The following is a 27,709-nucleotide window of genomic DNA, read 5'->3' as shown; positions in this document are numbered from 1 at the left end:
TCATTGCCTATAGCTGTGGTACTTCATTTTAAAGCAACAGGAAACCTGACAAGAAAAGTTAATAGTAATTTTCCCCCTTTCACTCAAAAGTCAAAATGACTTTTTACTCTCTCTAGAGGTACTGAACTGACATATTAAGTCATGCGCAATACCATTAATAGGTGATTTCCCTCACCAGAAGATTAGATGTGTGGGAATTCTGTCTGTTGTTGAAGATACAATATTACACTTCATCACATACAGTAACTACAGGTTACAGTCAAAATACACAGTTGTGGTTCCAACTTCCTGTTCCTATCTTTCCAGTGGTAACACTGGATGTGGGGCAATTACCTTAAGAGAAACCTTGAGTTAAGGACAAGATAATGAGATGGGGTTGTAAGCAATTATTGTGGACAATTTTTCTCTTTCATTAGTGTTTCACTACAGTAGCAGCACATGGAGGAATTATCCACCTCTGCATCTCCTAAGGCTTGCTCTCATTATCAGCAGTCTAGGTGTTTAAACAATTCATTTGGGAAGTGGCACAGTTAACATGGGACATAAAAATAGCTCAGAGATCATATTGAGCATGTTATGTAGGGTTACCATATTTCTTTGGTTGAAAAGTGGAACACTGCTGGTCTAAGGAGAGGGGGTACAGACAATTTTGTAGTTTAAAGAGGGCTACATACCAAATGGTGCCTTATTGTTACAGTTAGGTATTGTGTAAACTTTCTAAAATAGTTTTACCAGAATTGTTGTATGAAAAAGATGATTAATTAAGCCCAAAAGATAACCTAAGGTATTTAGTACGCTCGTAAATATCCAAACCTGGTAAGTTCTGGAATTTATTCCGCATAGAAAGAAATAGTGATTAGTTCTTCCACCTGCAAACTCTGCTCAATAACATTCCAGTGTAGTATATTTCTGTTTGCAATACATATGTTATTTATAGTGATGGGACACCTTATGCTGAAAGATTCTTGAATTTTGGTTAGCGTGTACACATCACTCTATTCCTGGATCAGAGGGAGTATTTGTAATTGAGTACCCAGTCGATATGGCCAATCCCTGCTGTCAGCTTGATAATAAGCACTACAGTAGCAACACCATTGTTTGCTGATAAACAGGTATAACTTACACTAAATACTATAGAAGAAGCAGTGGCGTAGCCGGCAAAGGGGCAGAGTGCCCCCCCAACCCACAGAAATTATTGGGGACGCAATGGGCGATGGTGAAAATCAAAGGGAGCATAAAAAAACAAAAGAAATCTAAATGTACTCATACCTTGGGGATGGAGCCGATGGAGGGGGGGTTCAACTACTAATGAGAATGTAATGAAATGTCACCTCAAGAATATGTGCGCTTCGAGCAGCATGGGGTCGACCACAAAATAGAATGTATTAAACGGTCACCTCAATAATATGTGCGCTACACGCGTGGTTTCAGTTTCTCTCTGAGTGGCCATATATTTGTATTCACATATTTTTTTTTCAATATGTGATATAAAGGGATGGTTTTTGGCCACGCAGCCGCACAAATTATTTTTTTGTTTTTTTCCTCCAAAATTAGAAAAGTTTTTGTACCAAACAAGGAAAATTTTATTACATGAATGTAGTTTAAAAAATGGAAATGATAGGCTGATAGCACCATTTTGCATCTAAGCCCTTTTAAAAGAACAAGAAGTAAGACCCCCCTCCCCTTAATCCCATCCCACATGACGGCAATCCCCTGCTATGTGCCTGAGAATGGGGACAGAAATTAAGTTTACCCCCCCCACCCTCTACACCAAAAACCTGGCTACGCTCCTGAGAACAATGGTCACAAAATGACTGATGTTTAAGCTATAGCTATGTTACTTTGATGGTGGCAGCACTGTACACATCAATGGTGAAAGACAAGTCACTGATAAACTTGTTAATTATTCTTATTAATGTCTGTTCTTATCCATTGAGCCACTTGCTCAACCCTTGTTCTAATCCCTTTTCTTATTGTAGTATGTTTATTGTCATGTAACGTTGATGAAAAAAGTCTTGCTTCAATTACCGTGTTTGGCAATGTTTCTTATTTTGCAGCAAATATGCCTCTCCTGATACTCCATCCAGTGCCACCATTGCCCCCGTTACCTACATACTTCGCAGTGACCTTCTTGACACTTCTTTGGTCTGTGCTGCAGGCACGTGAAGATATATCAGTCTTTGAGCAAAGTGGCATTGCTGTAATGACTGCCTCAGATGTGGATCCAAGCCTGCAAACTTTGAATCTGACCCATTTATTTGCTATCCATGAAGAGGACTATGTCTTACTTAAATATGCAAAAACAATGGCACATGATTCTTGGTCAGTGTTGGTAAGTAATCATTTATTTTTATTGTGGGAAATGAACTTCAAATGATAGTAGCTTACTTTAGTTCAAAAGAGAAATAACTATGGACATTGATTCAATAGATTTGGAAGGAGAAGGTGATGTGCAATGACCCTGAGGAGGGTCAAGGGGGTGCAGTGCTAAAGTATCATCAGTTATTAGGCTAGTCAGAGGGAAAGGTGCAATAGTAGAGTGTAAACAGGTAAGTATTGTCACTTCATAAAAAACCAAACCAGGGAGATTTGGGGGTTTCTGAGAACAGCCCTCAATATAGGAAATGAAGGAGTAATTGATGTTTTCACTTGATATGATGTTACTACCCTGTTTATTTAGTAGCTTTTAGTGAAGTTTCAGTGCTTCAGACTGAGAATCTGCAGGTTACCTGCACATATTGGCCCTTACTATTAATTAACATTTTGCACTTCCATCTTTGTTGCAGGTGTTGTGCAATGTTGCATTTTGTCTTCTCCTTGTTGTTGGTATGGCATTGCAGTGGCTGATATTTGGAAAACTCAGGGACATTGAAAGACAGGTAACATAATATACATTGCAGCTATTTTCATTCTTAGTTTGTTTTGCTTTTTTAATGTGGCAAATTTGTTACTGGGACTCATTCATACACAACAAGATTTTGTTGGGGTCTTTTGCTATTTTGTTGTTTTCAACAACAAGCATTTGTGTTTTTAATCTACATAGCATAGCTTATTAGATTATGCAACTACATAACAAGAAGGATTTCTAAGTGTTATTCATGTCAGAGAGCCAACGGCAGAGAAATGAGACAGTTGGCAAGAAACAGAGCTGAGGAAATATGCTGGATTGTAACTGTGCAAGTTCTCTCTTGTGGTATAATCTGATCAGCACCGAGTAGTGAATCTCTGTGGAGAGTCTGGGGTACTAGGCAGTGTGTGCACTCAAGCGTAACTCATTACCAAGCTGTTGCTATACTCATTACCAAGGATAGCAATGATTGTGCTGCAATGATTGAGAAGTGTTGATGTGAGGTTCCTTAAGTGCATTGAATTCCTATCTGCTTATTATGTGCCATTAATAGTGCAACTTGTTACTGTGTGTACCACAAGTGAACTTGACACAGACAGGTTCAAAGCTAGAATTGCACTTAAACAACAAATTATTTTGTTGTTTGTTACTACTTGGAATTGGCTCCAAATACAGGGGGCATGGACTATGATAGTACAAAAATACCACTGAATTTTGATGCATCCCTATTTTAAAGTACTGCTTGGATACAAGCTTTTGATTCCTTTGCAAGAGTAAAAGGAATCTATGCAATGGTGATTGGATGGGTGTGACACCTTGACTTGTAAATATAATAACTGAAGAAGTACATGATAGATGAATTCATGTTTGGTATTTATATTCACATTATTGAGTACATGAAACCTATTGAAATTGATGCAGGGCAAAGGTCATTCAAGGTCGATATGGGTTAGATAGTTTTAGAGTGATAATTCAGATCTGCCGAACTGTAAACCTTTGCCTAATAGGGGAGACTCTTATTTTAAAAGGATATGTTGTATCTGATCTGAGGAGCAACACATCTCCACAAATATTAATATTTATTAGTACCTTCCTTGAAGAGCAAATCCTAAATGCAGCCAAATCTCCAAGTAAGCAACATCTACAATGTGTGCTGTCGAGAAATGAACAAGTGCGTCCTAACAGCTCACTGTTCTAGAAGTGTCAAATATAGGTTGTTTAAAAAGAAATTGTTAACTTTTTTTCCATATTTGAGCATAGCAGAGATGCATTAAACCAAGGGATCTTCAGGGCTGTTACAGTAGGAGGGAATAAAAGAGCCTACAGAATAAATGAACTATATTCCATAAATATTACATGATGATTGGTCAAAGAATGAAACCCTTGTTAACATGATAACTCACAAAGTAATGCTTGGATGAAGTTCATAGTTAGTATGTATATCCGTCTTGGTGAGTAAAATGAGTCATTTGAAATGAATGGAGGTCAAAGCTCATTTGAGGTTAGCATAGGTCAAAGTATGAAAACTATGTAAATAAATTATAGTGAGGCTTGGATGAGATGGATGAGATTCATATTCAGTACATGATGTAGATCCCTCTTTGGGGTACAAGATCACCATTGAAATTGAGTCAAAGTCTGAAAACTTTGTAAATGTGTTAACTCATAAGTGAAGCACACATGGCTTAAGTTCATTCTTGGTATATACTGTAGATCTCCCATGGTGAGTACAAGAAGTCTATTAAAGTAAGTGCATGTCAAAGGTCACTTGAAGTCAACATAGGTCAAAGTCTGAAAACAAGCATGCTAACTCACAAAGTATAGCTTGGATGGAGGGTCATTTGTGGCATGTAAATTCCCCAGGTGATTACAACAATTATCCTGTTGGAATTGGGTGGAGGTCAAAGGTCTTTGAAGGTCAACAGAGGTTAAAGTCTGAAAACCTTGTAAACAAATAAATGCTAAAGTTAAAGCTTGATTGAACTTCACACAAAAATCCTGTTTGGTCTGTGTAGGTCAAAGAATCATTTGAGGTCACTGAAGAGAAGTCAAATTCTCAAAGTTAAGCATGTATGAACTGTATAGTTGATAGTAGGTGCACATTAAGTACAAGATCCTTGTTGATTACTTTAAGTCAATAGTGGTCAGTACTTTACAACTCTTGTGTGCATTGTTAGCTCATACCAGCATGCTGGTGTTAGCTCATACCAGCATGCTGGTGTGAGCTATTGTTACACTGGGGCGTCTATCACTCTATCATTCTATCATTCTATCACTCTATCACTCTATCCGTCAACAATTGGTAAAACCGCTCCCACTCGCAGAGTGTTTGATGGAATTTCATGAAACTTGGACACAAGGACCATTGGGTATAGGGCCATCAGAGATGGTCCAAAATTTGGGGTCAAAGGTCACCTGTGGGCCGTAATGGGCCATTTTGTGGAAATACGCAAAATGCTTCTTCTCCTACAGATTCCATGGTACAATGTTGAGGGTTTGTCACGATAGTACTATGGAAGTTTTACCTCCAGGGTGTTCATGAATTTAAGATCAAAGATCAACTAGGGGTCTTTTGTGGCCCGGCCCTATATTTTCAAATTGCTTTCGTTCATACAGTGTATGGCCAGTTATAATGAAACTTGGTCACAACGTTCCTCAGGATGAGGGTTACGAGGGGTGTTCGGAACATTAGGGTCAAATGTCATTTAGGGGGTCATCGGGGGTCATTCTTTGTAATATTTTCAAATATCTCAATCTCCTCAAGATTTTGATGGATCATATTCAAAGTTGAACTGATGATTGTTGGATTGTGTATGAATCAGGTGATGCCTAATAATTTTTGGTCAAAAGTTAATTAATTACAATTAATCCCCATTGTTTAAAAAAATCTGAGCCTTCACCTTTTTCCAAAGCTCCTTTAATTTGTCTCCCAGTCTCTGCAGTGTTTGTTTACATTTGTGGTTAAGCTCTGCAGAGGCTGTTAGTGGAATTAAAGCAGTATTGGGAGTTGTTATTAACTGTTGAACTGTAAGCATGAGAGCCCTATAGCCAATCAGCACTTGCCGATTCTTAGGAGTCTTTGAGCCTGAGGTATGTAGGCAGCTTGTGAAGTTATGTCTTGTAGGGAGTGCTTGTGAAGTTATGTCTGCTCAGGTAGAGGGGAGAAAGTTTAATAGGGTAGGTCAGTGGCATTGTTTGAGAGAGTGGGTAAAATAGGATTTAAAGGGGAAAATAGGAATTATAGCCAGTGGTGTGGCCAGGATTCTGCTAACGGAGGGGGGGGGGTTATCCCTCATGGGCCCAAATTGGTGGAATCTGACAAATGGCCTGAAATTTGGTGGGCCATAAGTTTTTGGGCCCTACATTTTTAAGCTCGAAAAGGTATGAGCTTCTGCACCATTGGTGCTCTAGTTATTGTTGAATATTTTCATATAAAATACAGCAAGGAATCACTAAGTCATTCAGCTTGCTGGTTAAAGCAGGCAATTTAAGCATCTTCAAATGTTTTCATCTCAAAATGCAACAGTTCAGAATTAAATGCAAAATACCTTAGGATGTTTGCATTCATGTTCCTCTTAGCAGTCCAAATTAAATTTCCTCCTTGACTTTCCTTTTAATAGGAGGCCCAACTGTAAGTTAGTCAACATACAAAAGAAATTAAATATTAGCTTAATGATGTTACTCATTATAGAAATTATGACCTTTGGATACATCTGGACTGATTTTTACCCATCGTCCAATCATCTGAGATGAGAGTTCCAAGTTATCCTTCAATGTGGTTCAACAGACACACTGGTCAGGCAAACTTGGAAAATAATGTCAAAGTGTATCATTTTTGCATGATCATATGCAAATAACCAGATGAATTCCAGTTATAAACCTGTTCAAATAACACAGTATTTTTAAGGAATAGGAACTAATATGTTCAAAGTATTAAACCAGCCACATGTTTGGTACAACAGAACTTAAAAAGAGTGATAATAATGCAGTGCAGTGCTCTTTAAAATTGGACATGGCTAAGTACATCGCTAACTGCCTTCACATATATTTGAGCACACTCTGTACTCATTGTATGTTGTCCCATTTGTGGAGCTTCCATCACTGTTCATGTTAGTTTTACTGTATTTAGAATGTAATCAGCCTGGTTTAAGGTTAATATGCACAAATCATAACATTAGAACATTCGACCATGAAACCTGTACACATTCAATTCAGTGGCACTGCTTAATATTGCACTTCAATGTGATACTTTTTTCCTACCTCACTGATGATAGACCCTATTTTGCAAATTACCAACTTTGCTGTTCAGACAAGCAAAGTACAGGTGGTCCAACAGATGACCTTGGAAGTTCTTTGAAAAATCTGCTTGCATAAATGTATAGTATCTTTTCTTTTCTTATTTTGTTTTGCAGCATGTCAGAGATAAACTATGGAACTTTGCATTTTACAAGTTTATTGTGGTATTTGGAGTGCTTAATGTACAGACCTTAGAGGAAATGATCTTCTGGGTGGCATGGTTTGCCACATTTGCTTTTCTTCATGCCTTTGCTCAGCTTTCCAAGGACAGATTTGAATATGTGAGTTACCTACTGCAGTTACGTTGAGTCATTTTAAAATCTTTCATAGCATATTAGATACATTGGCCCTTCTATATTAAAACACTTCAGATCAATGTATTATGAAGAGAACCTCATGCATATATCAGGTGCATTCTGAACTTTTGAGTCAAAATGAAAACAGAATCCTGTGTCTATGTATACTTGAACATGGTATTTTACAGTATCCATATTGTAAGAGATAATTTAGTTCAACGTTACATGACAGTCCAGTTCCTTATCAAAATCTGTGGGCTTAACATTTGCCAGTTCTGCCAGTTTTGACCTATATTGCTTGAACCAATTATGATGGATTGAACAAAGTGGTTTCACAGGATCCTTCAGATCTCATACTTGATATCCAACAGTAGGCCCCCGCGGCATTGTTCAAAAGTGCCTATAGTACCATAAATGGACCTTGGGAATATCAACCAATACCAAATCTCCAGGTGAATATGATTGAAACCTAGTCTTCCTGCCATAATTTGACTTCTGAGTGTCCGTAATCCGATTACCAAATTCAGCAACATCTTTAAATACTCCAGACTACTTTCTGTGAAGAGAAATTGCAAACTAATCAGGCATTGCATAGGACCTACTGTAATAGTGGTTGGGACACTTGAAGCCAAGCTAACATAAAAGTTCTTTGTTCTCTCCCATGGAGTAGAAAGAATGGCCTAAAACCTGTACTACTATGTCATTAAGATGTTAAATGCAAACAGACTTTGAGAAAGAATCCCATTCACTTCCATTATCAGCGGAAGCAGGACACTTCGCCCAACAACCATTTCGCCCAACTGCCATTTCGCCCAACCTTACCATTTCGCCCAACCAGCCTGGTCATTTCGCCCAACCAGCCTGGTCATTTCGCCCAACCAGCCTGGTCATTTCGCCCAACCAGCCTGGTCATTTCGCCCAACCAGCCTGGTCATTTCGCCCAACCTTGATTAAATATGATACTTGAAAAGTAAACGTTCGGGAATTGTTAAAGTTACAGGATACGAACCGAATATTAAGGAAACTTGAGGACCGATCAGTGTGTTGGGGGTTAGGTTTGATAGTAAACGTTCGAATATTAAGGAATATTAAGGAAACTTGAAGTCCTTTTCTTTGTATAACTTTAGTAAGGAAACGTTACAGAATACGAACCGAATATTAAGTAATCTTGAGGATGGATCAGTGTTTTAGGGGTTAGGTTTGATAGGTTTGATAGTAAACAGTCGGGAATTGTTAACGTTACGGGATACGAACCGAGTATTAAGGAAACTTGAAGTCGTGGTTAAATTGATTAGGCCTACATATGTGATTACATATGTGGTTACATTGATAAATATTACGGACGGGTTTTATATATATATTGTTTTTCACTTAACGTTCCGGAATTGTTAGTCAGTAGGATGGACCAGTATTTTAGGGGTTAGGTTTGATAGGTTTTTATGAAGACCGATTCCCCTGTGTTTGTATAACATTAGATTAACACTATGTAGAACTAGATAAACATAATATAACTACCAATAATATAACCCAAAATAAATCAAATTGAACTAGTGAAATCAAGGGCGTAGGAACCGGGGGGGCTGGGGGGCACCAGCCCCCCAGTGAAAAATGTGGAGGGGCGGAAGTATCATTCCGCCCCCCCGCTTCGCAAGTCAGAAAACCCCTTTTTCATTTCCAAATGAGAAAAAAAATTCATTTGGAGCACCAAATTGCATCTAAGGCCAGGTGAAAATACAAAATTAAGTTTACAAAATGGAGTGGGTGTTGAAGTGTGCTATATTGCACCAAATTGCATCTGAGGCTACCTGGAAATGGAAAAAAATCCAAAGGGGAGAGGGACACCCCCTCCCCTTAGACCCATAGACGTATGAGGCGGGGGCAGAATGCCCCCCTTAATTTCCAGAGGACAAGAAATTCGGGCAAAAGTCCTGAAAAATTCGGGCAGCCTAAGAGGAGATTTTTTTTTATATATATATATAAATATGCAGTAGCTTGCCCGGATCTTTTTCAAATTTTTGCCCGACAGTTCCATGTTTACTTTATTTAGCATCATGATGCCCGAATATTTCCGTGTAACACAACCGTAAGCGCAGCTCATCTGGGCTACCACGCTTTTTGCACGATCAATTTTTTTTTCTAACTAGTCAACTGTACACCTGGACATTTCCGATATGAGTGTATATAAGAAACATTTTCTTTTTCATGGATGGTAAGGGGTGGGGGGGGGCTACAAGCCTTCAAGTACAGATTTATCATATTCTTTGTTATATTTTATACTTTTTTTTTGTGAGAAAAATTGCAGTCTCATCTGACACAGCGACATTATCCCGCATACGTGTCGTTGAACAATGTATGTTTTTCTGGAGGTAGCTGAGTACTGTATTAAAAAAATAAATACGGTAACTAAAAAGGAGCTTAAAAAATATACTGTCCAATTTTTCCCCTTCAAAGTGATGTTACCATTTTTCTTCTTCTAATTTACCAAATTTTGGGGAAGTGTAAAGTTCTAAAACGTGAGGTTATAAAATAAAGAATGTTTTGATGCAACTTGCAAGGCCTCAGAAGTGCCATTTCCTGCAATCTGAGAGGCATTTTTGCCAAAATTTTTCTTGTACGCTACGCGCCAACCGATGGTGGCGCTCCGCTTAGATAGTGTCATGGGAACTTCCGGGCTCAAAAATTTCTGCCCCCCAAACTGAAATGGTCCCATATGCCTATGCTATGACCCCTCCCCAGACCAGCCATCAGTCTTCAGCCCCCCCACTCAAAAGTACCTTCCTACGCCACTGAGTGAAATAGAAACGGTTATATTATTATATTAGTAAAAATAAGGTTGGGCGAAATGACCAACACGGTTGGGCGAAATGACCAACACGGTTGGGCGAAATGACCAACACGGTTGGGCGAACCGACCATGCTGGTTGGGCGAAATGACCAACGCGGTTGGGCGAAATGACCAGGCTGGTTGGGCGAAATGGCAGTTGGGCGAAATGGTTGTTGGGCGAAGTGACTCGCATCCTTATCAGCTATATTCCTTTGTATATAGTTGTTCTTGTAACTTAGGATAAAACTGTCTATCAAACCATCAGCGTGTGGATAATATAGCATCGTTCTCATCTTATTGATACCTAAATTTTCACAAAGAGTTTGCATGAGATCATTTTCGAACTGTCTACCTTGATCTGGGGGAATCCAGGAAAGGTACAGTACATCATTATTGTTAAGATATTTTTCGAAGATGGACTTTGCTACAGTGGTAGCTCTTGGATCTTGCATTGCATAAACATCAATGCCCGACTCCCGCAAGTTAACGGGATTTACCGTAATAAATTTCAGTGCTTAAGTTGAATTAATTTGCATTCCATTCTGAGCCACCAAAGGAAACTTCTTAGAACCCTGGCAAACTGCCAAAAAAATGTGCAACAATATATTAAGCCATATCTTAAGAGAGGAGGAGGGGTGGCCCAAGCAATCTTTCAGGTACCTTGCTTAGCGCATGTGAGCTCAACCTCTGCAGCAACAAGCTGTCAAATATGTGAGCGATCCCATGGAATAAGCTTTTCATTTTCTTTGGTGATTAACTTAGGAAAACAAGAGTTAGTAATTTGCCAACATTTCAAAAGTGGACCATAAAACCCCAGCACAGTGAGGGAAAAAAAAAAACCTTACAAGTGTTAACACGCTCCAAACATACATGATGCGCTTTATGATAATGTTTGATGTTCCCGAAATTTTAAGCAGAGTTGCATTTCGTGGCACCTGATGGTCTGGTCGTGGCGGTGCGCTCGGTGATTTCAGTAGAAAGTTGGCAACTTTTACAGAGCTACGAAAGTGACATGTTAATTAAGAGATTAATGTGTTGTCTTCAGACGCAGGTATGTTACATGAAGGTAACACTAGCAAACTTAAGATAACAAGTCTTACAGTATTGCCCAGTTGTCCTTAGTTACTATTTCTAAACATAACTCACAAATTTAGTTTCCTTTCAGACTACCCTGGAAGGATATGGGCCATGCATACTCATTCCCTTAAAACATATAAATCATTGCCTGTCACTGTCAGAAGTGACAGAATTAGATCACCAGAGTTGCCAAAGTTCAAGCATGAAAAGATATGGACTAAAAGACTTAACCTCATACAGGGAAAAAGTCAAGACCACCAGAAAATATACCCAGCGCATAAGAAATTAATGTGTTTGGATGTTTAGAAGATTCAAGTACCAGCACCATCAAAGCCACTTGTTTGATTTTAGGAAGTCATAATTCTGCACACACAATAGCAATAATGCTGGAAGGACCTTATACTGGATTCACTTTAGCAAAGACAAATGGTTAGGTATAAATGCCTTCTCTAACCCTGTGCTGACTTCAAGGTGTTCTTTCTAACTATAGACAACATTCCTCAAGACAAGGAAAGTTTCAGTTTCTTTCATTTGTAGTTTATATTATTCTTAATGGATACAAAATTTCTTGGACTTTTGTTGCAGCTTTCCTTTTCGCCAGCTACCACTAATGCCACTCATGTCAAAGTTTTGGCACTGTTAGCCAGCATATTTGCAGTAACCAGCATCCTTGGGGGACTCTGTCTGTATGTTGGTCACAGTTATGGATGGAATTTGTTTCTTTTCATGATTGCAGAGGTAAATCAAAACAGCTTCTATTTACTCTATCCTTAGCTTACAAGAGTTGGATACTGTTAGATAATACAATATCGCACAACGCACATTAGATCTTGCCCAGTGCATAGTTGTGGACATATATGCCCGGGGAATGAGATCTACTTCATTAGATGGTTCTAAATTGTAGGAAACTTGTTGCCCATCTCACATCCCTAAGTGGCCTTGTGTTTTAATCAGCAATACCATAGGGTAGCACAAAAGCGTGTGATGTACTTTGGGATGGGGGTCAAATTATAATGTGTGTCAACAGGTGTGTATGTATGTGAAAGCACATATTGACGGGAACTCCTCAAGTGTAGGCCAAGTCCTTCACACTTGGTGGACAATGGGTGTAGCCTTTGTAGCCTCAGTCATAAGTTAGCACTGTTACAAAGGCAGGACACAAACTTTTTTGGGAAACAAATCACAAACATGAACGCTTACAAAGAGGCCAATGCAATACATGTCAAACTACATTATTATACTAACAATTTTTTTCTCAAAAGTTTTCCGAGTTTCATAGAACTCAAAAAGTACATGTGGTGAACAAGTAGGATTGCTGGACCCTGCTTGTTAAGGATTTCTTAGATGGATTCTCATAGACTAAAACCTACAAATGAGTAGCTCAGACTGAATACAAAATGATCAGTTCTGTTTATTGGTATGGCATACACTAGTCGCTTTCCACAGCACAAAATTTACAAGTAAGAGCCAACGTAAGTACAACCCTGTTGTGTTATATGTAGTTGTCAAAGATCATCTGAGGTCAAGATCAAAGTCTGAAAACCCTGTAAACATTTACTTCAGCATTACAACTAGAATTGAACATACTTTATAAAGAGAACCACCCTAGTGAGTACAACAAATTCTGTTGGTTTTTAGGGAGGTCAGACTCTAAAAACTTGTAAGCACAATACACTTAATTGACCGAAATGTACCTTTTTTTTATCAAACAGAGCTTCACCTGCCTTTATTTTTTGATTTTTTTCCCCTTCTAAATTTGAAATGAGGTATCAGTTGGTAGCGGGATAAGTGAAAAATCACAGGGATGAAAGATATAAGGTTTTACAAAGTCATTGACAGCCAACAGGAAGAATGAGTAAAACCTATATCTTTTCTAGAGGTTTGCTCAGATTTTCACCAACCTAGGTTTAATTAAAAGGGTACAAGAAATACAGAATAATAGATCAGGGATCATCTTGAGCATACATTAAAAGAATGAAATTAGTTGCAGTAAGTAGCTGTTTCTCTTACACAGTTTTTGCACCTTCACTTGAACAGACTTCATAAGTTTGGACATGGTCAAAAAGTCAAGTTGCCAAACCAGGGTCAAAATTCTGCTGAGCTTTGGCTATCAGTTATGTGGAAATTTATATTGAAGAGAAAACATTTTACTAAAGAATGGACTTCAGGCAGATTTTTTGTCTTAATTTGGCAATTGTTAAGGAAATGTATGAATCAATCTGTTACTCAATGCAGACGCATGATGCTAATCAAAACAATTTTGGTCATGTGACATGTTTGAAGCAATATGACAGTGTAAAATGAGGCCAAAGTGTGTGACCCATGATAACTAGTACATGTTGATTTGAGGGAGGATAAGATGTAGTTATTCCTTTGCCAGTTGGGCCATTTACAATGGCTAATTCTCATGAGAAGCTACTCTAGGGGGTACCCATGGTGGGGTACCCCAGGATGACCAGAAATTTGTGACTGAGGGAATGGTCAAAATGTGTCCATGTGTGCGGGTGATTGTGTGTACAATAGAAGTGTCAAGCAGTACAAAATACCATGGGAAACAGGGTCAAATGACACATATTTAAAGGTCAAATTCATATTTTTAGCGCAATTTTGTGTCACAAACGCCTCCCAAATGGCTGGGCTGTTTTTCTTCAAACTTGGTAGGAAGGTACCCTAAGGTGAACCCTTATGTCTGGCAGGCCCTCTGAACCAAAGGTCAAAATTAGTGCAAATAGAGTGATTGCCATATAACACCAAGGGGAATATGGATATTGACATTGAACCTTGACAGGTATCATAGCAATGTCAAATACTATAAAAAATGGCCATGGGAACTGAGGTCAACAGTCACATGGTTAAATGGCAAATGTATATTTAATACTAGACCTTGTCCATAGTTACAAGTCTAGTGAAAATGAGGAGCATAAACCTAGACTACACTAAACCTAGATCTACTGTACCTTAAGCCGCACTTGCCCTAACTGAACCTAACTGTTATGTTATGCCTGGGCAAATTATTATCCAAGTACAATACTGTGCCTGGCGTGGTCCAGTTATGTGTGAAAACTTGGGTTCTTTGGCGAGTTTTGAAATTTCCAAGAATGTCTACGTGCCACACGACACGATGATAGCACATTCAAAATGGGATTGGAAATGTCACAGTTTTGTGGCGAGGATCACCTTTGTGTCCGGGTTGAGTGTATAACTTGTCAACGTGTGCGTATGAGCGATGTATATACTGCATTGTGCCTAGACATGTAGCCTTTCCTCACATAATTGTAATACAATTTCTGTACTTTTATTGTTTGTTGTGTTGAAAGTCTTTTCGAAATAGTTCAGAGAATTGTAACTATATTATAACTATAACTGTTGTAACTATAACAAGTTGTGATGGTATTTGAATTGTGTCAAGTGGAGTTCAAGCAAAGGTACCCTATTAAAACTAAAAGGATGAAATTTGGTTCAAATAAGATGACTTTGTCTCCTTTAAAATGAGGTTAAAAGAACTTTCTTGGCCCACTTCATTGTATAGTGAAGATTATAAGCAAAAGTTCCAAGCTGAAAAGACCTTACAGAGACAATTTAAGCTCCCTCTTTTTCACTTCATTCAGAAGAAATTTTTGCAGTTATTGTTTTAATCATTCTTCCACAGTGTGCACTGCTAGCAATGAGATCATTGCATGTTCTTTTGAAGTGAGTATCAGACTTACCTCTTACTATGGTTAACATAATCTTTAAGTAACTTAGCTGCAGGTGCAACTGAGTCTGTGTTTACAGTATTCATTTCAGGTTTAGCTATCTTCCACAAACTAAATGTTACTTTGCAGTATGTTCTACATGGCACTGCAGTTGTGTACATCCTGTTAAGTGGTGCAATAGCATATATTGCTATCTATTTTTGTGACTACATTAAAATCAAGTGCATTGAATCTAGATATCATTACCATTTTGATAATAAAAACTGGTTTGGAACTGTGATACAAGTAATCATATACCTCTTGCAGGGCTTCACAATTCAGTTAATTTAATTAGGGATCTTGAAGGAAGACAGTGTCTTGCAAAGTAAAGCTGTACCAAAGAGACTAAACCTTTGTTACTTATTCCTTCCTGTTCTGCAAGTACACTGCCACTTGGTGTCTGACACTCACTTACGAGTATCATCAAGTTACCCTTAGCAAGAAGGTTAGGCCAATCAGCTTACTGGTGTTCATTTTGTATTGACTGCAATTATACTGCAAGTAATATCTATTGAAAATGGAATGTGCCTAGAGTTGTGAATCCATCCAAACTACAACATTTATTTATCCTTACTGTTGTCAGCTAATGCTCCCTCCTCCTTGTGTGATGTTGTTTCTTACTGCATTGGTTAATCTGTGGTAAATTTAGTGTGCCCTTGTGAATCCAACCAACTTTAGTAAGGTGACCATATTTTCAGAAATTCCAGGACATAATATTGGTGTTGATATCAAGGGGTAATATCTACACTATATGTTTTAAGGGAATGGGTGGGATTTGGAGATCACAATGTTTGGTGGTGCTTTGTCTCAAGAATGATGCTCCACTACCCACTACCTTATAGTACATTCTCAAGAAACAAGAATTTACATTTTTCTGAGCCTTTTAAAAAATTGGGAATGATCAGTGACAGAATATAAAATATGGGGACATCTTAATCCGAGGAAGGTCCATGACATCTGTGGACTATCCCTAGAAATCAGGAACATCTGGTCAGCTTGTTCTACCTTTATCTTTCAGTCAATGCCCTCATATTCCTTTTGTGATGTTGTTTCAAAGCTGCAGTGGTAACAGTGATCTATGGCAAATTTAGAGTAACTGCTGGGTATCAACCTAACTACTGCACTGTCTAATGCAGTCTGTCATCAGTGAATTGAAACTTTCTAGTACTGTTGTTAAGTCATCACGTTCTTGTAAATATAAGTAGCTTCTTAGCTATGATCATTGTTGTTTTGTAATCCCTTGCACACAGATATGGAATTCATTTATATGATCTCCGCTATGAAGGAGTATGGGAAAGGCGAGGTATGATAGTTTACTATACAGAGCTTCTTATGGAACTCCTGGTGCTGGGTGTTGATCTGCTACATCATATCCATATGCTGGTTTGTGCTTAGTTATATCTAGTGGCTTTGTTGCCACAATTTTTTTTTTTTACTGTAGTGAATCTTTAATCTAAAGACCTTTTTCTTCATGTAGTCACTGCTGACTGGATTCTGTGTATGATTGTTCAAGCAACTGTAGATAGACAACACTTTGGTCTTGCAAAAGTGGCTGTTGTTTATTTTATTTTCCAAATCAGGTACTTTTTAGACTTATGCAATTAAAGAAATCAAAAGTTTAAGTGGTTAAATGGCTAATCTGCCATGATTAAAATGAGCCCAAGTAATAGAAGAAATGGTTAAGAAAAGATAGCAAAAATTTTCACATTATAAGCATTATTTGTTTAGTTAACCAACTATTTGATCAGGTTTGTTTTATTTATAATTCTGATAAAGTTTATCAAGATTTAATGTTCTTATGGTTCTTCTTTGGGCAGCTTTGGGGCAACGTCTTTCTCAGCATGGCCAGTCTTGTCATCTGCCTTCAGATTCGATTTCTGTATAACGAAATTCAAAGGAGGGTCCAAAGACATCGCAACTACAGGAAAGTTGTCCACAACATGGAAACTAGGTATCATACATGTGTGCTTCTCCAAAAAATATTCCTTCATGTAATCAAGGGCTCTAAAATTGTTGGTTTCTTACCTTAGACAGGCAAGCTACCATTGCTATCAAGTCAGGCTGTGTGTGATGCGAGCTTGTAAACATAAAACACTGACAAAAATAGGATGCTGAGGGGCTGCAGCATCCTGCAGCCAGGCTCTGTATACGACAATAGGATCATCTTTTGTGCTATGCAGTTGCCTACGATAGGCGCTGCAAGTCCGCCAAGATAATCCCTATTGATGGATGTTGATTTAGTCTTGTTGCAGGGGATTTTGCAGTTGCTGCAGCTTTCTTTTTTACCCAAAATGTACATTATTACTGAAGTTGATATTGCTATGTGGATTTGCCTTAGTAGGTTTAAGCAGCCAATTGAAATTGGTAGTGATCAAAGATCATTTGATGTTAAGTCTGAAAACATTTTAAACGTGATTACTCAAGTGGCACAAGTGTGTTGAGCTTCATTTGCATGATGTAACTTTGAAACTTCTTTCACTATCGATCGGTAGTTATTGCTAATACCCTTCTCAAAATATTTTGCATACACATTATCTCATACAAACACATGCAATTTTATGTACATGGAAATGATAAAATTTATGTTCTTTCTCTTTGTTATTTGAAATGGAACTTGACTATTGTTATGAATTGTATTGTTACGAATTTTTCACAGCATTTTCTATTCAAAATTTACCACATTATATGCTTGTGTTTATCATGCCATCATGTAATTATATCAAAATGGTGGTTCAGGCCATTTCTGTGGTACAGCAATCGCCTAGTTCAATGAAGTCATAAAAACCTCAATGCATTTTGTATTCTGGTTCTTATATATATAATGCTGGTTTTTTATTTTTATAAATAATTACTCTGCAAGGAACCTACTGGGAGCCTTGTCACTCTGGTTAGTTATACTTCCTAGAAATTATAAACAGTTATTTGATCAGTTATCATTGCTTTTATCAGAAGGCTTTTCTTCTTCCTCCGTTTTTCGTTATTTCTTATTTGAAAGTTGCTTCTTTGGAAGCTTGCGCTTGTGATGGCAATGTAAAAGAAAACAAAGTTGACAAGGCATTATCATTGTTTTAGCATAGGTCTCATGCTCCACTACTTGAGATTTGCATGTCTATTACTGATTTGTGAAGCCTGATGAGCTAACTCCTTGGTATTTTTGGTATGAACATTACAGCATAAGTAGTGATATATAAAATGTTGTGGGACACATTCAGCAATAAAGATCATATAGTAAAATAAAATAATTAACATTTTCAAGAAAATTTATTCTCTACAGTTTAGCATGTTTACTTCAAGTTGCACACTATTTTTACATTGAAAGATTTTCCACTGCATCTCAAGATGAACTCCGGGAGAATGATGATGATTGTGCCATTTGCTGGGAGGAAATGAAAACAGCCAGAAAGTTGCCATGTAATCATCTTTTTCACGAGTAAGGCAGTGTTATATTGACCTCACTGAACTGCTGTTTTGCTTGATTTAAACTTTAAAGAAGATATCTAGAAAGTGTAAATGTTGCATCATAGCTATTCTATAGCAGTATCTTTTTAGTCTACTACTTTTTTGATGATATAATCTCATGGGAAGAAATACTCATTATTAAACAAGTTCATTGGATATGCTAAACAGCGCTGGGAAACCTTGTGAACCTTTGCATTCTGCTTCACGTAATGATGCCAAAGTCAGCATTTGTTCTAACCATGTGCTTCAATCGGGGAGTTTCTCTGCATTTAATTGTGTAAAATTATTATGATAATTCATAAATACACAGCTCATTGAGGGAGCAGCTGTGATGCTAAAATTTGAACCTGCATTGCATAAAATGAAATATATATGGGTAATACTGCAGTGATTTTTATTGGGGTAGGTGGCAGGAAGAAAATGAACAGTTTTGTCTTGGAAGTGTGCCAAGTTATCAAATTTGTAACTTACAGTAGCATAGCAGCGTTCGTTTTGTCTGAGCTGTGGCTGCAAACCATGCTGACTGCACTAAAACTATACTCTTAATATGTATGTACTGCTATCATAGGTATTGTATTTTAACATTAAGCAGTAGTATCTCAAAATCACAGCTAAAGTTGCCGCTTAAAAGACTGCTAAACTGTCAATTTTCGTGATGCTTCACCACAGGGACACCTTGATACTGCCTGCCTTAAAGCATGCTTGTAGCCATGCTATGTTGCTCATATGCTATGTGTACTCAGTAGTCTTCCTCCCGAACAACAGCCGGAAATCAGCGGTTCTAGCAGATGCATTCACAGGAAATTCAGGAATGCTTTACAACCCTGATGCTGCTTTCAAACCAATTTAAAAGTGAGAGCTATTCACCAATATCAAAGATTTCTTGCTTTATCCATAGTGGGTGTCTGCGATCTTGGCTGGAACATGAGACTTCTTGTCCTACCTGTCGCCATCCTCTAAATATAACCAGGACAGAAGAAGAAACAGGGAGGCAGGCTCAGGTTGGTAATCCTCCTGCAAGACCTCCAAGACCACCTGGACTACCTACCAGAGTTGTCCCTGGCAATAACAGACGAGGAGGTCATTTCTTCCACTTTGATGGTAAGCAGAGCTAAAGATACAAATAATCGAGAAAATGCAATCCCTATCAACCAAATTGTATAAATAGGTTCCATTTTTATTCCTTGCCAAAGGCAAAAGCAATTTCTGCAACAAAGATTTCAACTCCAAAAGTGCATAAAGGATTAACTTCATACTTGGTATGTGGATTCATTTTAATGAGTACAAGATCCCTATAGTTTTTCATAAAGTTAACAAAGCATCTGACGTCACCAGGGATAAAAAACTGAAACATTTTTAAAGGTAATTGCTCCCTTAGTCTGAAAACGTGTAAACACAATACCTCAAAGTAATGCTGGGATGTGTGTAGTACTATAGGAATTGTAGCGACAAGTCAATGGGACTTTAGTGTGTGATTTCTCCCACATGTATTTAAGTCAATGGAGTAGCGCCATTGACTTACTGTGTATGATCGTCAGAAACAACGTTCGATTGGAAGTTTTCCCTCGCAGATGGTAATCATTGAAAACTAGAAGCAAACGTTCAGGATTGTTTTATTTTTCATAATAAAATAAAACTGTTAGCAAACTGCTTATCCACTAAAGAGCCTGAGTAAGAATATGTGTAAGAGTAAGTTGGCCTGTCATTTTGATCTTGCAAGGATCGAAATGTCAGGCCAACTTACTTTTACACATTTTTTTTCATATCAGATTATATATTTCGATATCAGCTAACGAAATAACAAATATTTTATTTCCGTGCCATATACTTTTCATTTTGTTTACATTGAAGTTGCAACACTGATAATGGTTACCAGTTCTAAAAGCTGTCCCTAACTTCTTTTTGTTCATTTCGTAGCCAATGGCTACTTTTTCCCCCTTATGTAGTGTGTACAGCACTGTCATTAACTGTGTTGTGGCGGGATTGCAATATTACAACTCCTCGTTATAAACGTGCAGCGCCTCATGTATATATTACAGTGTTCTTTATTTGCTCCATTAATCTTTACTGTGAAACGTTTTACGTCGTTCATTTACATCTTTGATTGTATTGGCCTAGAAGTTGGTAGGTACTCATGCATAACACTAAATCATACATTAGGCCAGTTCCACGAAAATGATGAAATAATCGGTAATCGGCATCGGCCCAATTGACACAGGAACTAATCGGTAATCGGTAAAGATGATGATCATTATAATCGGTCGAACAATAAGTAGTAGTAAAAACTGTTTGAGAGCTTAATTGGATATTTATATTGTCTGATCCAATAGAGGTGGAGAGCAAACAAAAGCAGCGGCGGCAGTGCAATGTTAGTAGTGATGTTAATTTTATGTAGTTATTAACAAGTTTGGAATGAAAGAAACAAAAGCAAATAGAAATTATTGAGGAAGGTTTCATACCTTATCTTACACCTACATATTGGAACATGAAAACATTGTCAGTGGAGAATATAATTCATTTATAATAGCATCCAATATGTAATTTCTTGAAAAAAAGGGTCAGTTTTGGTCCCATATTGTTTTCTATGTACATGCGTCCCCTCTGCAGCCTTATTCATCTTCATGATCTCTGTTATCGTTGCTATGCTGATGATACCCAAATTTATGTGTCGTTCTCTAACAGTGATTCCATTGGAGAAGTGTAGTCTGAAATTGAAAAGTGCTTTGCTGTTGTCAAGGATTGGAATGTCATGTAATGATTCAAAGACAGAGTTAGGTCTTCTCAAATCTAAACTCCTTCAAATTTTATAGATGTAAAGATAGGTCAAATGTCGGCTGAAGTTTTGGTGCTAAAAATCTTGGTATTTCACATAAAAGGAGCTCATATATGCATAAATGGATAATGCTTGGGTTTTACATTGTAATGAGTGGTGAAAGAAATAGCTCACATTACCAATGATTGTGGTATATTTGTAAGCCCTTCAATGTCCTACATCTGGAATGTTTACAACAGATTGTTCTAGTCTAAATTATATAGGGGCATTTCCTACTCCACGATAAAAATGGAACCAGCTGAATAAAGGTTGTCATGAAATAATATTGTAAGACTTTCTTCTTCTGGGTAGTGCAGGCCAGATGTCGTATGTCATGTGTCGTAAGAGTTTGTATTTTAATTGGTCAGAGAACGAAGACATACACAAAATAAATCCAGAGAGGTAGTTGTACAGTTATCCCAGATAAATTGAATACAAAACGACTTCTTACAGTAATGGCCGAGTGCGTAGATCAAGATGCGTTGTACAATCTTGAGGCTACGTGGGCCTGAAGCCTACCAACAAGATGTTCCTTCAAACAGCAACCAGAGTAGACAGTCCTGGCCCAACCGAGTAATTCATTTTATATAAATCCCCTAACAATACATGGAAATACCACATCCATACAAATAGTTATCTTTACCTTAGAACTACGCTTAAGACATATTACCCAAATACTACAGTGCATTCCCAAACAATTGTACTCCTTTAACAGAGATGAATGAGCTCCATGATTATCCCTAGAAAATATCACATATGTTACATCATTACATCACAATCCCAGGACAAACCTGATACCACATGCTGATCCATCCCAAAAGCCATAATCTGGTAACAATTAAAACTGGTCTACTTAATGCCAAAAGAGTTAAAGAGATAATCCCCATATAATTCCAAAGAGGATATAAACTACCACAATGGCTCCACACAGAACTCCCCCATTGCTCTGGACACTGCTTAACAGTAACAGCGTTACACTATATTATAGCCTAATGGAAAGCTTTCTGTTATGAAAAAGTTTTCTTTAGTTGTTATTTTAAAAGGAGGGTGGGGTCTGTCATATGCAGACACTAGTATGAAGAGCAGTTTGGGGCTATTAGGTAAATGTTTATGCTTATATAAAAATGTGTGAATTTTATCATTCTATTGTTATGTAGGTTGGGTACATAGTCACTTTTATGGTTAATACTTTAACAGTACACTGGTTTGACTGGTTGCCTTCAGGATTTCATTATTAGATGAAAAGAAATGTAGCTGTTAGACAACAAAACTTGGTACTTTAGTCTAACTGTGTCTACAATGTATCTCAGCAAGCTAATGACAAACTGGTTTCACCTATTGACAGATGTTTGTATAAAATGCTCCAATAACACAACTAGACAGGTCTTGACAATTGAAAGTGGATAATAGGTCCCTCAAGCTGATGGCAAAATCATACCTTTATATAGACTCAGACTTACCCTTTTTAGGTTTTCCTACATGAAATGGTTTAGCATTTGTTGCACAGTGTTAGCAGTAATCATTAAATATTGCTAAGTAAAAGTCAAGACTCAAGAGGTATTGGTAGCATGCCTCAACCCATTTGAGAAAAAATGAAGGTTATCCTGCACCATGGTTGAGATGGCTCCTGGCAGTTATACACATGTAGCTCAAATGATGTAGAGGTTTCAGTTGACTCAAACATTTACTAAATGCATTGTTATAAAGTGGCACTCAATGTGTTATAAATGTTTATGTCTCTGGTACTGTATTTTTCATTCTTAAGGTTCCTTAATTGCTTCTTGGATGCCGAGTTTCTCTGTTGAAGTTACCCATGCCAATGCAGTGAGAAGAATACAAATTGCAAACAGGAACTCTCAGCTCAATAACATGGTGAGAAGGTGACTTCTGTACATGCAGACTACAGTCTTTGTGTGTTAAGTTTATTAGCGGAACTAGTTGAGCTATTTTCATGGCAACATGTCTGTCTTTCCAGCCATCATTCTGTTGACAATTGTTGCAAGGTTACTACTAGCAGGACTGCAAATCATTTGCTGAAAACTTGGTAAAGTCATAACATATTTAGAGAAGTGACAGTTTCATCAGTAAATTTAGGTCAAAGGTCATTTGGTCAAGTCATGCAAAAGCCTACTCCTAGGGTTTATGTATCAATCATCAAACTTGGTCATAGTGACCAGTAAATGTACTTTATTTTAAGGTCAAACATTATTTGAGGTTGGGGTGGGATGGGGGGGGGGAATGAAAATTGTCTATTCCTCTCATGGTTTATGTTTGATTTTCATCAAGACTTGATCATAACGATCAGCAGATGATGGGACAAAAACTTATACTTTACATTTTATTATGGTCAATGGTTATTTGGGTTTGACAAAGTCTAAACTACAAAAACTAAAAGGCCATTTCCTTGGGTTTATGTTTGGTTTGATGATAGGCAATTTGGCCTTAACTTTCAGAACAAACATCGTTTTGGAATCAACAGAACGAATGCACATAATTGCCTATTCCTCTGATGGTTTATGTTTGTGGGGGGGGGGGGGGGTTGGCAGGAGGAGAATGAGCACACATAATGACTTTTCTTGTAAAACTTTCACTTTCATGATGATTGCTTGATTTCATGAGAGAAAGCTAGAAATATGAGAGATGAGACTACTAGGATAGTGATTATTCACATAGTGTAAGTAGATACCATAGCAATTCATCTCACATAGTGTAAGTATATACAGTACCATAGCAATTCATCTGTCTTTCTGTCTGGCTCAGTTGAGGTCTATTGGCCAACACCTTGCTTGATTGAACATAAAGCATTTATTGCAATAAGTTAGCCATTTATTATTCTGTTGTGCTGAGTTGTTTGTATTATGTTTAATTTATTTCTGATAGAATGATCAAGACTTGTTTCTGTCTGATGTAAGATTGTGGTTTCTTTCTCCACAGGCAAATCTGGTTGTTCAGATGTTTCCTCGTGTATCTCATGAGACGGCCATGAATGATCTCAGGATAACACGATCAGTGGAACTCACTGTTGAGAATATTTTGGAAGGAAGGCTAGTAAGTCTTAACCGTAAATAACATAAATTTGTGTTACAGGTTCAAGTGTGTTATTTTGGATGTCATGCATATCTTGTGAATTCTGGTGAATTCTATTGAGGATACATTGCATCTCAGGTTCCCAATCGTCCAGGTACCTGCCCTACATTGTTATAACACCTGTCAGAAATTAGTACATGGCACTAAATCTATGGTTTCTGTGTGTGTGTGTTTTGTGATGTTTGCTTGTAAACAAGATATCTTAAGAAAGAATTTGGATGGATCTCTTTTCACAGTCTGACGTTCCATATTGTGTACAAGTAGCCAATTGTTTTGGAGGTGAAAGGCCATGGGAGTTGAAGAGCAGTCAACATGTGAGAGTTCTCTAAGTACAGCAAATCTGAAATGAAAGCCATTTAATATGTGGATTCCCCTATATTAAGTACAAGAAGAATGGTTTTAGGTTTCAATGATAATCGCAACCTGTGCAGTCATGATGTCATATGTGTGTTTGTGATGCCTTGCTTGTCACCAGAACACACAATATCTAAAGAAGGGAATCTCACACAGATCCCATACTTTGCTGCCTGGAGGTATTAAACTCTACATATAGTCAGGAATCATGCCATCATGTGATTTCTCTGACTGGATGGTCAGATGTGTGATACTTCTGTCTGTCTTTGTAATCACATCACAGATTACCGTCAAACAAACATACTTGTGGTATCTGTTCCTAGCTTTCCAGTGGTGAAAATGGATGTTGCAATTCCCTCTGTAGTAAGGGAGGGTTGCTTTATCCAGTCATACCTTGAGTCAAGGAAATGGTATTGAAGATGGGGTTTTCAGAAATATTGTGAAATAGTTTTCTCTATATGATAAGAGCAGCAAAATGTTCAAGCCTGCAGCTCTCCTATAGGCTTACTCTCATTATCAGCAAGCTAGGTTTAAACAATTCATTTGTGAAGGGGCACAATTAATATAACAGAAATATAGGTCAGATATAGCTGCGTTATTTATATGTGGGATATACCATTGGAAGTTAGTACCATGGGAAGATAGACCATTGAAAGATAGTATAATGGAAACATAGTACCATGGAAACATAGTACCATGGAAACATAGTACCATGGAAATATAGTACCATGGAAACATAGTACCATGGAAATATAGTACCATGGAAATATATAGAATGGAAGGTAGTTCCGTGGGAAGATAGCACCGTGGGAAGATATCACCTTGGGAAAGAGCACCTTGGGACGATAGAACCGCCGGGAGATAGCATCGCGGGAAGATAGCACCGCAGGAAGATAGCACCGTGGGGAGATAGCACTGTGGGAAAGAGCACCATGGGAAGATACCACCGTGGGAAAGAGCACCATGGGAAGACAGTACCATGGGTAGATAGTACCACAGGTAGATAGTACCATGGGATTTGTTAGAAGAGTTAACAATGTTGCAAGCTGCTCTTTTGAACTTTTCAATAGTGCTTTATAATTGTATTATTAGGTCAGTTGGCATAGCCACTGCAAATAGCCATAGCAAATTGTCTATGTACCCATTTGTCTCCCTATCTGTATCTGACAACATCAGTTAAGTATGTAAAAGGTCTTCGGGTTCCATATGTAAAATCTTTTAATCTGATTCCCTCATTGATTTAATTTGTCTGTATGAAAGTTAGTAGCAATGGTGATGTGCACAAATGTTTGTAAAAAACATTGTAATTGGCTATTACACATGGCACTATGTATCTACTATTGGCCAAAGTGTGTATAACTATCAGGTAGTAGTGTTTCTAGAAGAAATGGCACAAGAAAGAAGATCAGAGGATATATGAAGGTAAAAGAGGCTAAAAGAGCAACAACTGGTTCAAACCTTCTTCCCTCCTAGAAGCTTGCTCAAAATGTCAGCAAGCTAGGTATAAACAATTCAGTTGTGTTGGGTCACAATAAACAACCACAGCAAAATGGGTCAAAGATTTGCTCAGTAGGTTTGTTGAGAAATAAACCTTCTAGGCTAGTTATCTTCACTGATTGATTCCTTTCCATAGTCAGAAGAAAGCTATGCTATGGTGATGACGTGTGTATATGTGACACTTGCTTGTAAACACCGTAACTCAAAAGTTCATGGTGGATTAACATAGTATGTGGATCTGTCTTATTGAGTACAAGAACCCTATTGTTTTCAGTGAAGTTCAATGGTCATTTGGGGGCAACAGAGGTCAAAGTATGAAAACTTTGTAAACTTGATAACCCAAAAAGTGCATCTTTGTTGAACTTCATACGTGGTATGCAGCTCCATCTTGGTGAGTGCAATAACCCTATTGAAATTGGTAGAGATCAAAGGTCAGACGATGTCGACAGGTGTCAAAGTCTGAAAAAGTTTTAACCATGATAACTCCAAAATTAAGCTACAATTAATCTGTGAATTCTCCAATGCTATGATTTTCTGTTTGGTGAACATAGTTTGGTCAAGTTCAGTTTAGTTTCGTGAACGGGCTCTATAGGTCTTTAACAGAACATTCAGTCATCCAATAAATGAAATCTGCTTCAGAGATTTCATTGGTCTTGCTTTAAACTGCACTCTAACCGCTCTATACTCTATAAATTCTATACTGTAGAATTCTATCTAGTGAATTAATTGGTTGATGCCCACAAGGGAGTGCTACAAATAAGAGCTGGAAAGATCTGATCATTTTTGGGTCTCCCTTAATTCTTGGTCTCACTTGCTCTACATTAATAAGATAGTTATTTGGAATTTTGAGGACATTGTATGGCAAGGAATCACAGAGCCAACTGGCTTTCTGGTTTTTGTTGAGATTCAAGCAGGGTCACAACTATCCTCATGTGATAAGCTCTTCTAGAAGTACTCATCAATAAGTAAAAACTAGGGTCAAAATCTTGTGGGTTTGATGTAACTGAAGTGAAAATAAATTGAATTTCACTGTAGTGTTAAATATATTTGCAAGATTGGGCTTCAGTCAGGTTTTCAGCTCAACTAGTTGAGCGATTATCATGTCAATGCATCTGTCGGTCTCTTAACAATGGTTGCACAGCTACTGTTCTCAGGCTCTTAGTGAGTTTTTATCACTCCTGGTGAGGTTGGAACATATTAGAGTGTAACAATCTCATTGAAAATAGGTCAAAGGTCCTTTAGGGGTCTTGAGGGGTAATACAGTGAAATCACATAAACATCTTCTAGGGGTTTATATATGACTTAAGCCAAACTTGGTAATAGTAATCAGCAGATGATGGGTCATTACAGGTGTACTAAATTTTCAGGTCAAAGGTCATTGGGTAAAAAAGTGTTCCAATATGAAATTTTGTGAAAACCTACTGC

The 27,709-nt window shown here is 37.7% G+C and overlaps 1 protein-coding gene across 1 annotated transcript in view; it reads left to right on the top strand.

Moving 5' to 3' along the window:
- LOC139963172 (E3 ubiquitin-protein ligase AMFR-like) overlaps positions 1 to 27,709 on the top strand; it is a 46,232-nt gene that overhangs the window by 12,875 nt on the left and 5,648 nt on the right. The window contains exons 2-12 of the mRNA XM_071963728.1: positions 2,058 to 2,332; positions 2,787 to 2,879; positions 7,261 to 7,425; positions 11,927 to 12,079; positions 14,991 to 15,031; positions 16,326 to 16,458; positions 16,893 to 17,026; positions 18,395 to 18,505; positions 19,433 to 19,635; positions 23,112 to 23,218; positions 24,281 to 24,394. Coding sequence (XP_071819829.1) covers positions 2,063 to 2,332; positions 2,787 to 2,879; positions 7,261 to 7,425; positions 11,927 to 12,079; positions 14,991 to 15,031; positions 16,326 to 16,458; positions 16,893 to 17,026; positions 18,395 to 18,505; positions 19,433 to 19,635; positions 23,112 to 23,218; positions 24,281 to 24,394 — 1,524 coding nt within the window. The 5' untranslated portion in view covers positions 2,058 to 2,062. The remainder of the gene's footprint in view (positions 1 to 2,057; positions 2,333 to 2,786; positions 2,880 to 7,260; positions 7,426 to 11,926; positions 12,080 to 14,990; positions 15,032 to 16,325; positions 16,459 to 16,892; positions 17,027 to 18,394; positions 18,506 to 19,432; positions 19,636 to 23,111; positions 23,219 to 24,280; positions 24,395 to 27,709) is intronic.

The sequence above is a fragment of the Apostichopus japonicus genome, chromosome 3 (genome assembly GCF_037975245.1).
Source record: "Apostichopus japonicus isolate 1M-3 chromosome 3, ASM3797524v1, whole genome shotgun sequence".
NCBI lineage: Eukaryota > Metazoa > Echinodermata > Holothuroidea > Aspidochirotida > Stichopodidae > Apostichopus > Apostichopus japonicus.
This window is presented reverse-complemented; position numbering and strand designations above follow the sequence as displayed.